The sequence below is a fragment of the Malus sylvestris genome, chromosome 11, assembly GCF_916048215.2.
Source record: "Malus sylvestris chromosome 11, drMalSylv7.2, whole genome shotgun sequence".
NCBI lineage: Eukaryota > Viridiplantae > Streptophyta > Magnoliopsida > Rosales > Rosaceae > Malus > Malus sylvestris.
Window position 1 is genome coordinate 14640233 of NC_062270.1, and position 11821 is coordinate 14652053.

General features: G+C 37.8%; 2 protein-coding genes across 4 annotated transcripts; both read left to right on the top strand.

Moving 5' to 3' along the window:
- The first annotated feature begins 3822 nt into the window (after nt 1–3822).
- On the top strand, nt 3823–6510 carry LOC126590769 (probable ribosome biogenesis protein RLP24). 2 transcript variants are annotated; one of them, XM_050256271.1, is made up of 5 exons: nt 3823–3985; nt 4773–4882; nt 5488–5601; nt 5914–6050; nt 6149–6510. In XM_050256271.1, the coding sequence occupies exons 2-5, from the start codon at nt 4802–4804 to the stop codon at nt 6303–6305; spliced, it is 489 nt and encodes a 162-aa protein (XP_050112228.1). In that variant the 5' UTR covers nt 3823–3985; nt 4773–4801; the 3' UTR covers nt 6306–6510. The 2 variants fall into 2 exon arrangements, with proteins under 2 accessions (XP_050112228.1, XP_050112229.1); XM_050256272.1 differs by having other exon boundaries at nt 3847–4024.
- A 325-nt stretch (nt 6511–6835) lies between these two features.
- On the top strand, nt 6836–10630 carry LOC126590767 (probable 2-carboxy-D-arabinitol-1-phosphatase). 2 transcript variants are annotated; one of them, XM_050256270.1, is made up of 9 exons: nt 6836–7317; nt 8275–8380; nt 8504–8720; nt 8816–8934; nt 9142–9240; nt 9403–9456; nt 9547–9645; nt 9848–9955; nt 10142–10630. In XM_050256270.1, exons 1-9 carry the CDS (start codon nt 6923–6925, stop codon nt 10259–10261), a joined length of 1317 nt encoding a protein of 438 aa, XP_050112227.1. In that variant the 5' UTR covers nt 6836–6922; the 3' UTR covers nt 10262–10630. The 2 variants fall into 2 exon arrangements, with proteins under 2 accessions (XP_050112227.1, XP_050112226.1); XM_050256269.1 differs by having other exon boundaries at nt 6839–7317; nt 10176–10630.
- Nucleotides 10631–11821: the final 1191 nt, after the last annotated feature.

Below are 11821 nucleotides of genomic sequence, written 5' to 3' on the forward strand. Positions count from 1 at the left end.
AATTCAACTGCTGTGAAGAAGTTCATTGAGACCAAAATACTACACAGATATAGTGTGCCTGAAACAATTGTTACAGACAAAGGGCCATCTTTTATTTCAAAAGAAGTAGAAGAGTTTGCAGTTTAGTTCAAGATAAAGATGATCTAGTCTAGCCCCTATTATCCCCAATCTAATGGTCAAGCAGAAGCTAGCAACAAGATATTGGTGAACATCATTAAAAGAATGATGGCAGATAGCCCATAAAGGCGGCATGAGAAGTTGGGAAATACTATTTGAGCTTATAGAACTTAAAAAATAGCAGGAACTTGGACTACTCCTTATGCATTGACATTCGGGCAAGATGCAGTGTTCCCTATGAAGATTAATGTGAGTTTTGTAAGGCTTTAGAACCAATTTGGCCTACATAATGATGAATTTATTCAGGCCATGTGTCAAGGAATTAAGGATCTATTAAAGCTATAAACAAAATCCAAGAAGGGAAAAAGGATGTTGCCCTAGCGTACAATAAGAGAATAAAACCGAAGAATTTTAAAGAAGGAGAATTGGTATAGAATGTGGTTTTGCCCTTGGGAGCTCAAGTTAGAGGTTTTAGGAAATAGAGTCCCACTTGGGAATACCCTTTTACAATTACCAAAGTATTAGACAAAGGGGGGTATTACTTGGCAAATTTAGAGACTTACAGAAACATCAAATCAATGCTAAATTTCTAAAGAAGTACCACCCAACTCTTTGGGATGTTAGAGATTGTTATATTAATGAAGTATAGTGATTTAGAGAAGGGGTGAGGGCCATTTTGTATGTCTAAATCAGTTGTTTCTATCAAAGAGTAAGTAAGTAAAATAGTGAAACAATGAGAGATCTTTTCATTCAATAATTGGGGAGGTACAAAAACCCTAGATTAACAAGTTTGCATCTTTAGCTAAGGAAACTATCCTAGAATGATAAGTCTGCATGATGGTAAAAATGCGACCCGGCTCTTCTAAAGCTATATTGCTGCTAGCTAGCTGGGCTTTAGACTCATCAACTTCATGGTTTACTTTCTTCACTTCCTCAATCTTCTTGTATAACTTTACTCGGCCTTCAGAGTAGAAAGTTGTTCCTTCTAGGCGGTTTTTCCTCAAAGAAAATGAACATATTAAGGTTAGCCTGAGGATGATGAAGGCCGTTGAGTCGACGACACAGAGTGACAATCCTTTTTCCAGACTCGTATGCAGGGCACGATTTGGGAGCCATTGTTAAATTCAATAGAAAAGAATGGAAAAATGGCTAGAAATTGAAGCAAGAAAGGGCTGAAAAATCAAGAGATTTGGGAGTTTAAAGAATCAAGTTTGTTGAAGGAGATGGGCGAAAAGAGTGAAATGGAAGTTATTTAACTAGCAGGTAGTTAATGTTGGAAAACGTGGGTTAGTGCAAAGGTTTACTTAAAGCGGCTAATTAAGAGGCACTAATACCTAGTTTCGGGCATGCAATTGATTTTAATCATTATAAATGTCTTGATTAGCAGACTTAACAATGATTAAAGGGGGCACTGTTTGAGTGGATATTTAATGATGGGCTTAATGTGATTGGAGGCCCAAGAACGCAAAAAGTAGGAGGAGGATTGGGCTTGGACAAGTCGACAGCCAAGGAAGAATTAAAAATCATTTTTGCCAAGGAATAGGCAACAAGCCTATGTGAGAAGTACTCAAATGGCAGCTCACCCCAAGTAAAAAGTACTTTTCAAGGGCATGAATAAGTAAATAAATGGTGACTCACCATACGCTGAGTCCATCACCAAAAGGGGAGGTTTGGACAGTCGGGTTAGAGAATCAATAAAAGCAGTGAATGCCACAAGGAAAAATGACACTCAACCAATTAATCAAAAGACATCCAATTTTGCACTCCAACAAGCGAGAAACTAGAAAGCTTTAGTTTGTTCAAACTTTACCCTTTTAGTCGTAGGTCCACCATAGAAAGCCATATTTTGTCAAGTCTTAGAAGCTTTGCTACCTTTCCCTTGTGTTGTAGTATCAAATTTCTTTAGTAAACCCGATTTATATTTCATTGTCCAAACATTACAACCCTTGTAAAACATAAAGAGAAATGGTTGCAAGAAAACAAACCTTACTTGACAAGATCATAATTTTGCCCGAGTCTCTTTTGTTTGTACTTACATAAAGTAGATCTAGTGTTCTATGCATCTTTCGTTGGATCCTATATCATTTTTCGACTACTTTTCATTTAAAGTTTCATCTATGATTAATATTGCTAAACTAATTGTCCTCGCTCTTTATTGTTAACCGTAGCCAATGAAGTAGTTTGAAGGGCCCTGAACTCCCTTTAGTTGGACATATGATATTATGAGTAAAAGTCCTTGTTTACAAGGCAAGAAAAAAGAATCTTATACAGACTTAACCCATCTGTAAACAATCCAATAGAACTAAGAAGTCTAGATAACTTGTGGCGCAAATAATCAACCCATTTAATAAACAAAAAAGAACAATCTGTTATACAAAGGTAACAGTGACACGCTCAGACCTATATTAGTTTTGATTGGGAGTCTTAAGGCCTAACAAAGGCCTCACAAAGGCACCATACAAACTAATAACAAACTCATATTGCAATACACCAAGCAGCAAACCTTGCCCGACAGGCAAGACCCAGGGGAGTTGTGCGAGGGATAGATCTAGCCCGAACACTTATCAAACATAAGGCTGCAACAAGAGGTGAAAAAGGAGAAGAGTTTGGGGTTTTTCTTTACTAGGGCTATAAGGTAGTCTGATTATGAATACTTAATTGCCTTGTGGCATTGTTATATTTCAAGTTTTTCTTCCTTATTGAGTATGTTTTGCTTTTTGTAATGCGCTTGATTTTTATTTAGATGTTTGATCACCATCTATGTTTAAACTAAGTTGATTTGATGCAAGTTAGAGTAGATGCTATACTTCACTTGGGTTTAGCTTCTTGCAATTAATACCATAAACACCTATTTGTAAATGCCATGCAGTTAGGGTTTATGTGATTTTTCAATGATTTCCATAGAGTTTAATGAGTTCTTACTTGTTTAAATTTATCTAGATGCCATAGATAGTTAACACATAAAGATACTTTTGATGCAACCAGATGCCATATCCGTTGAATAATTGGGGAAAATCAATCATCAATATTGGAGAACTACTTGAGCATAACATATTAAGGGAAGTAAGTATAATTGGTTACGGTGAATTCGGATGCCCTAGGTTTTCTTTTCTTATGTTTTCATTTTATTATTTACATGCATTTTATTTTCAAACTTTATTTTATTTCAATTTAATTCAAAATCTCCTATTTTTTTCTTTAAAACTTTTCAATTATAATTTGTTGCAATTTAGTTAGTAAGATTTTTAGAATCAATTCGAACTTTGTGGGATGACATACGTGCTTATATGCTATATTCTCATATGATTCGTATACTTGTGAGCACTAAAATTCGATACTTAATAAGATTAATTTTGGTTATCTAATTTTCGCAACACATACTTTATTTTATCATAGCGAGGTTTTATGAGTTTTACCTTCTTATGCATTCTTCTATTGATTTGAGACTCGCATTCGCTTATTATGTCGACAACTTCATCAACTGAACTTACTCCATCGTTGAAGACCTGATGCAACATCTACTTGAAGTATTTACATGCTCAAAAAGGAGTGTTACAGCCTAATTTAGTTAAGGATGTAATTGTTTAAATCCTAAGATATCTAATTGGATTCTACCATATCTTTTAAAAAGGATTCTGTTTAAATTGTAATAAAGACGCTATGATACGAAAAATCATGCCTCACAATAAAAAACAAAACTGCTCCATTATTGTGTAAACCCGGAATTGCCCGGCCCAACTATTACTAAAACCCTAAACCCGACTTCTCTCTTCTTTCCCCCCTCCTCTCGTCTCCAGCGACGCCTCTTGCAGGCGCTTCACCCTCTCCCACCCTCGTCTTCCTCTCTCTCTCTCTCTCTTTTCAGTCGGTGAGTTCTCTCTCTCTCTCTCTCTCTCTCTCTCAATAGGTAATCTCAATCGATTCTTTAATTTCACTTCTAAATTTTGCTATGTTTTTCTTTCGTGATTCTGATGTTGGAAATGGCCTCCACTGCTTGTTATTTGTTGATAGGCTAAATCCCAACCTGTATGTTCAGATTCATGTCGAAATATTTTCCTTTTTCTACCCCTCATATTTTTTTTGGGGAAAAAGATTGAAAACTGGCCACAAATTGCATCCTGATTTTAGAATAAAAACAATAATACCCAAATTAATATGGATTCAGTTATTTTCTTTAATTTTGAGATATTGTAGGTTACAATTTGTAAGTAATATTTCTGATTGACGTATCTATGCCGTACCTGTATCCTGAATTTTTGAGTTTTCCCAAAATGCTTATCGTGTTGTATTGTATCGCCATACTTGTACCCATTTTGTGTCATAGGTGGGACTTGGGATTTTATTTTTTGGCCACTATGTTACTTTCGATAACTTTTTCGTAGCCGTGGTTCTTTAGAAGATGACTGTTAGAGCTAACTTTGAGATTTGAGAATGTGTGCTTTTTTTATAAATCAACCGATCTAATGCCTGGTAGGTTAATGTGAATGGAGGGTATATATTGTGATGCTGCTTGGCGGGATCTTTGGAATCATTTAGGTTGTAATTGATGGATGGATTTGGATAGATGAATAAAAGGGTTCCATGTACTTTTGTAATAATTGATGTGGTTGTTTGTGTATTCTTAATTACAGTGTCCTTATTGTTTTTTTTTCCAGAAAGTAGTACTATATAATCACAGGGCGCAATGAGGTTGGAAAAATGCTGGTTTTGTTCCTCTACCGTATACCCTGGACATGGGATTCAGTTTGTTCGCAACGATGCAAAGGTAAAGTTGTTATATACTCCCTACTAAAGCACAGAAGTTGTTGTATTCATATTGTAGTATTCTCAACATGGACCATGGTATAGCTATACAGTGATGCACTCGTGAACTCTAAATAAGATATTTTAACTTCAGATACTTTGTCCTGGTCGTTAAACTTGAATTTACCTTTGACTACATGTAAAAGTTTGAAAATGGTACTCACTTTAGCCCCGAACAGCTGAACCTGTATGGTTTTCCAGTCTATACTATATTCAACTGCTGCCTGATTTACTGTTGGTTGGGTTGATAGGGAAGTATAAGTCAGCCTAGATTAGATTTGTTTACATGGTTATGTCAAGGATGCTATGTATGCTCATTCCATTCATAGTTGAAGTTAGAATGAGTCAATTTATATGGCACTCAAGTTGGGCTTTTTTTGGGGGTTTTGTTTTGGATTGAAGTCCTCAAGTCGAGTTAATTTCTTGATCTTTTAGTTCAGATTTACTCCACGAATAGTTTGCATTTTCTGTACTCCTTATGGTTTCACTGTTAAATGGATGATGGTTACTGATTACATTCACATATATGATGTGGGACTAGATTACCTGACACCATTCCTCCTCTAGATTTTTCGATTCTGTAGATCCAAATGCCACAAGAACTTTAAAATGAAGAGGAATCCTCGTAAAGTGAAATGGACTAAGGCTTATAGGCGGTTGCGTGGAAAGGATATGACACAGGTAAACAAACATTGATCTCTCTTAGTCCAATCTTGGTCATTTTATTGTTTCAAACATTTTAGTAAGATTAGAGGTCGCACTTGGTGCGATGGCAAGTGCCTTCGCCCATGAGAGGTAGGTCTCGGGTTCGAGACTTGGGAGCAGCCTCTCCATAAATGGGGGTAAGGCTAGCCGACATTCACCTCTCCCAGACCCTGCGTAAAGCGGGAGCCTTGTGCATTGGGTACGACCTTTAAACATTTTAGTAAGATTGTTGAAGTGCTTGGGGTAATATACTGTTAGTTATGTTACTCTTTGCTTTCTTCCCTGTAGGACTCAACCTTTGAGTTTGAGAGAAAGCGAAATAGGCCTGAGAGATACGACAGGAGTCTTACAGAAAACACTTTGAAGGCAATTAAGAAGATCGATAAAGTCAGAGTGGAGAGAGAGGCCAGACACCACAAGAATAGGTACACTTTCTTCCTCTTCCCTTTTAACCTTTTGTAGAAATGGTAAACCTGTTTTTCGGTTTCTTCATCTTACGAAACTTGTTGAAAAACTTGTGCAGGATGAAGGGCAAGAGTGCCAAGGAGCACAATGAGGCAATTAAAGAGATTGATCAGAGCACCATTTTGGTCAAAGCTCCGAGTGCGCTACAGCAAGAGCCTTCACTCGTCAAGGTTTCCCAACCGCAACTCGACAAAAACGTTGCCATGGAGGAGTAATTTTATTGTTGCAGCCATGGATTTATGTCTCTTTTGCGTCCACGGTTCCATCAAATAGCAAGACGGTTGTTTGTGTGGATTGAAGTTTTGGATCCCGATTTCCTTTCATGAATTGTAGCTACTGATTTAATCTAAATTATGTTTGTTGAGACCCAGATTTGCTGTAAACATTTATAACAAGATATGCTATATGTAGGTTTTTGAATTTATGCTCCAAAAGTTAGTTATTTTTGCCTAGGGATTGCGTTAAGTCAATTTTTCATGCCCTTCCACTTATATTATGACACGTAGAATATCAGATTGTATCCCATATATTTAAAAAAATTTCTCTTGAAGATGAAGCCAAATAACTTCAAGATGACGTAGGTTCGAATTCCGTCGATAATTAATCTAACATTTAATCTATTGAAACTTATCGTTTGACAAAAAAAATTTAATTTAAAAAAAAAAATCTTCAAGAGTCAACGTGTCACTATATTACCTTCCCCCTCCTCACCCTGACCCACAGAAGCAACGGTAACCATACAAAACCCCCTCCAACTGATTTTTCGAGCTCTTTAGCGCCAAACAACCCAAAACAAAGAGAAACAAACGCTTCCAAATCCAAATTCCAGATTATGATCTCACTCACTCCCACTCCCTCTCTCGTCCACCGCACAATCTCCGCTGTCGTCGTCCTCTTCCCGATCCCAAACCAGACAAGGGTGCACCCTAGCAGTAGCACCAGCCCCTTCAGGATCCGATGCTCTTCGGCTGGCTCGGGCTTGCAGGAGGCACCCAAGTCCTCCGAGGAGAGGAAGCTGAGCTCCGAGCTCGACTCGTCGGTGCCATTCCCGGCGGTGAAGGGGGCAAAGAGGGTGGTGCTGGTAAGGCACGGGCAGAGCACGTGGAACGAGGAAGGCCGGATCCAGGGGAGCTCCAATTTCTCTGTGCTCACCAAGAAAGGCGAGGCTCAGGCTGAGACTTCCCGCCTGATGCTCATCGATGATGCCTTCGATGTCTGCTTCACCAGGTTCGGATCTTTGCATTTCGATTTGTTTTGTAGCTTATGTAATGCTCGAGAAATAATTGAATTGTTGGGAATGTGGTCTCATTGTTTTAAGCAATTGTTAATGCTGTTAATTTTTGAGGATATGATTGGGGTTTTAGGTTTCACATGGAAAAATATTTACGAGATTATAAGCATTAATTAAATTACCTAAGTAAAAGACGCGCTGCGTCGATGCAAGGAGTCATTCCTACTTGCAGACAAATCACAGCCTTACATCTCTGCATTTCTCTTTGGTGTGATTTTAAATGAGTTTCTTTTGCATATGTGTGAACTATGATTTGCAGGAGCCAAGTAATGTTCGTTGCGTAATACCTTTCCCATGATTCTGAAAATCCAATAGGAAAAAGGGAGCATTTGGTGGGGGTATCCAATCAATCTGTTATGTCAGGACTCAGGCCTCTATAAATCCAATCAAAACATAGACTTTGTACTAGTTGTAGAGTAGTCGGAGCCAAGGTAGCTGTCCTGTTAATCGTTACAGCCTTTCCTGTCCAACTTTCTCCTATTTGAGTATGAATAATTGTTCCACCTTTTACAGCTTAAGTTTTTACAAATAGTGGTAACTCAAAGAAAACCTTAACCTATAATTCTGGAATTCAAATTCTTGATACGAAACACAACCTTTCAGTTGTGCAATTTGCCAATTTCACATGCTGGGATCTCCAGTGATGCAAGAGGCCACAAAACCATAAGTGAGGGGAGTGTTGTTCCGATAAGCAAAGACAACGTAATAGCTTCAACCATCTTGAGCATTCCCACCAACCACATTTTAGCATATATCAAATCTAATGACTGAGCCTGGCCAATATAAAACCATCTTCGTGATATTTTAGTTTTGTTGACTATCGTTAACTGTCCTTGTACAAGATTTCTTCTTTTGCATTTCGTCCCTGCTAAAATTTGCATTGTATGCTGCAGTCCCCTGACAAGGTCAAAGAGAACAGCTGAAATTATATGGGGCCCTCGCGAAGAGGAAATGATTATGGACTCTGATTTGAGGGAAATTGACTTGTATGCATTCCAAGTGAGTTCTATTTTCTATGTTCCTTAACTATTTTCCTTTTCAAATTTTGCATCAGCAGGAGTTAAACTAAACAAAATGATGTGAAGATAGTCCAATGATTGCTAATATAGTTTCTGATTTTAGGGCCTCTTGAAGCATGAGGGAAAAGCAAAATTTGGTGAAGCTTTTCATCAATGGCAGGTAGATGCTGCAAACTTTATTATTGATGGTCATTATCCTGTGAGAGAGTTATGGGCGCGTGCTAGGAGCTGCTGGAATCGAATACTGTTGCATGAAAGCAGGTCTGTTCTTGTGGTTGCTCACAATGCTGTTAATCAAGCTCTCATTGCAACTGCTATTGGTACTTTCCTTTCTCAGATATATGAAATTTCTTTCTTAACATACTTTTATCCATTTCATTAATTACATTTTTTAACTTTCCTTTTGAAAATTCAGGATTGGGAACGGAGTACTTTAGGGTTTTAGTTCAGAGCAATTGTGGTGTAAGTGTGCTGGATTTCATCCCACGAGCTGAGGGTGGATCACCATTTATTTGCCTCAATCGCCTAAACCAGGTATAGGGCATCTTTATTGATAGAAGAAATAGATTAATTTCTCCGTTCTGTTATTTACTAGGAAGTATGGAGAAAAAGATCGTCAAACCACCCTCTGTCTCTCTCTCTCTGTTTGAATTATTTGTGAGGTTCATGGAGCTATCATTGTTATGTAGGTAGTGTAACTGGATATGCTGTCCTCTAAATGGTATTGCAATATTAATGCAGACCCCAAGTTCACCGGTTGCTAGTGGAAGTTCAGGAGGAAGGAAAGCAAGTAAGCGCATTGTACTTGTTTGTCATGGATCCACACAGAGTGACACAGAGGTATGAGGTGATAATTTGAAAGTGACTCACGATTTTTTGGTTGATATTTTGTCACTTGTTTTTGTTGAGTATAAATTTATGGTTGGACTGTCAAGGGAATTCACCAAGCTGAATGTTCCTCAGATGTTTTGTTTATAAATTGTCACCTTCAATGTTAAACAGACTGGTTTTCCTTCGACCGGGGATCAACCAATGGACATGCTTGGGGTTATAAAGGTGTGGCATCCACTTTTTGTCTCTTTTTACATTTTCATAACATTGTCTTATGATCTGAATTTGAATGTACTTTTCGGGGATGCATTACAGTCCCAGAAAACTGCAGAGCTACTTCTTGATTTGAAAGTGAGTTCTATAGTTAGCAGTCCGAAGAAAGCTTGTGTTGAAACAGCAGTTACCATCTCCAAAGTAAGCTCATCCTAGATCTTCCGCGGCCATTTGTAAAATAAAGTATTCTCTCCTTTACTCTTCCTTGTTTGAAACTAAAATTTCTTTTTCTTTTGGGCGGTTTGGTGGGTGGGGGTTGTGAAAGAATTGGAGATTTAAATCTTCTGTTTAAAAGTGTATTAAGTTTTGTTCCATAGTTAATTACGTGCTAAAGCAATTGTAGGTGCAAGAAGCTGCAGATTGCTTGGGTGTTGATTGTGTGCCGCGCGACGTGGAAATGAAACAGATGGAGAACCTTGATGTTGAAGACATCCTTCAGCGCTCATCTAAGGCAAGACATCTGAACTTGATAACAGAAGTTCTTGTTTCTTGTTTACATCGTGGAAAATAATCTCACTTACTAACCTAAACTGAGATAGATAACTGAGTGATTGAGCCCAACACAATAAAACAGTACAGCACTAGCATCAAACATTCATGTTGTCGCCAAGCTAAGTCGTGTAACGTTGTTTTTCAGTGTGTTTTATTGAGTGACTGTTTTCTTTCTGAAGGGTGGAACAAAGATTCTACCTATTCGGCCTGGTTGGTTGAATGGATACGAGGACAGTGTGATGGGAGATGTGTGGGACCAATCTGAGAAGGCCTGGCAGTATCTCATAAACGAACTAGCTGCTGAAGCCGAACCAGAAAGAGTTGTTGTAGCAGTTGGCCATCCTGCATTGCACATAGCACTGATGGGCCACTGCCTGAATCTGACAAAAGAATGGTTGGGATCATTTCATCTTGATGCAGGAAGCATCAGTGTCATCGACTTTCCTGACGGTCCTAATGGAATCGGAGTTATTCGGTGCATAAACTATACCGCTCATATGGGGAGATGGGCGACCCCCATCACCAGATCAACACTCGACGACGAAGAGTTTTAGATGAGAGAATTTATAAGGATATTAACTAAATTGGAAATGATTCATCTAGTAACAAGTACATAAGTATATTGATCTTCTTAGTTTTGACAGGCTGCTTAGATCATGAGAAAATGAGGTTAAATTCTACTCCATGGAAGCTGATATCCTTCAATTCCTGCTGTTTTGTACATATACTAAAGTATCTAAACTAGGAGAGTTTGGTGAAACTTTCAAAACTTGTCTAATAAAGGAAAAAAAGAACGGAAAACTAACCAAAACCCCCCCAAAAACTTTCAATTTAACCATAAGGACAAAACATTTCAATAATACCCAAAATGGGCATGTAAAAGAAGACAAGGGAGAGAGTATTTTAAGGAAGAAAACATTTCAGGGATATCACATGCAAAAAATTGTGCACCAGGAGACAAATCATGCAGCAGATTCACATGCCAAAGAAAATGTGGCAAACACTATTCACATGCAAAAGAAAATGTGGCAAACATTGCAGCAATCAAGACAACATAAATTCACGTGACATGACAGACAAAGTGTTGTCACTATTCAAAAAGTTGTAAATATTGGAACGTTATTCTACTCTAGGATTTGTATATAAGTGAGTTTTTCTTCCCATACAGACCACCACTATCTTAACCATTCAACACCTGAACACCCTACTTACTCACACCATCTTCATACTCTCAAGCATTCGTAGTCTTCATAGCATCTTTGTAAACACTTTCTTGTAAACAATTATCTTTGTAAACATTCCACATATCAATAAAAGTTCAAGTGTACATATTCAAGCAATCTCTAAGTCTTAAGTAAGTTTTCTTTCCTTCTTTAGTGTGTTTGTTTAATTAGACTTCTAGTCCAAAACAGGGAAACACTATTGTAGTTATATTATTAACCTGCTAAACTGACGATTATACTTTGTTCGAGCACTCTGTTATAGTTGAATGCTTGCCATACAAATAACTGGACATTAACCAGGGTACCTCTAAGTTCTTCATACCTCTGAGTTCAGCCATTAAGGCCTTATACTTGTACTGTGAGTGGCCGTCATGCTGAAACATGTCGAGTTCCATGTGCAAGGTTCTATGTCTAGTTGTTATAATGGCCATCCGATTATTTAATCGAGCATGTGTTTTCTGAATTTGGTATCAGAGCCTAGTTTTTAATAGTATAATTATAATAGTAAAATACCTTGAGGACGGAAGTCATTAACACAACTAATATCACACTTGTTTGTTTTATATGAACAATAGATATTATTGTCCTTGTATACCTTGTCA

Excerpts from the sequence above, each read along its gene's own strand:
- LOC126590769 (XM_050256271.1), top strand. The coding sequence starts at position 4,802 with ATGAGGTTGGAAAAATGCTGGTTTTGTTCCTCTACCGTATACCCTGGA. Across the intron at positions 4,883-5,487 it reads TTGTTCGCAACGATGCAAAG|ATTTTTCGATTCTGTAGATC; the intron begins GTAAAGTTGTTA and ends TTCCTCCTCTAG. Across the intron at positions 5,602-5,913 it reads GTGGAAAGGATATGACACAG|GACTCAACCTTTGAGTTTGA; the intron begins GTAAACAAACAT and ends TCTTCCCTGTAG.
- LOC126590767 (XM_050256269.1), top strand. The coding sequence starts at position 6,923 with ATGATCTCACTCACTCCCACTCCCTCTCTCGTCCACCGCACAATCTCC. Across the intron at positions 7,318-8,274 it reads TTCGATGTCTGCTTCACCAG|TCCCCTGACAAGGTCAAAGA; the intron begins GTTCGGATCTTT and ends TGTATGCTGCAG. Across the intron at positions 8,381-8,503 it reads TTGACTTGTATGCATTCCAA|GGCCTCTTGAAGCATGAGGG; the intron begins GTGAGTTCTATT and ends TTCTGATTTTAG.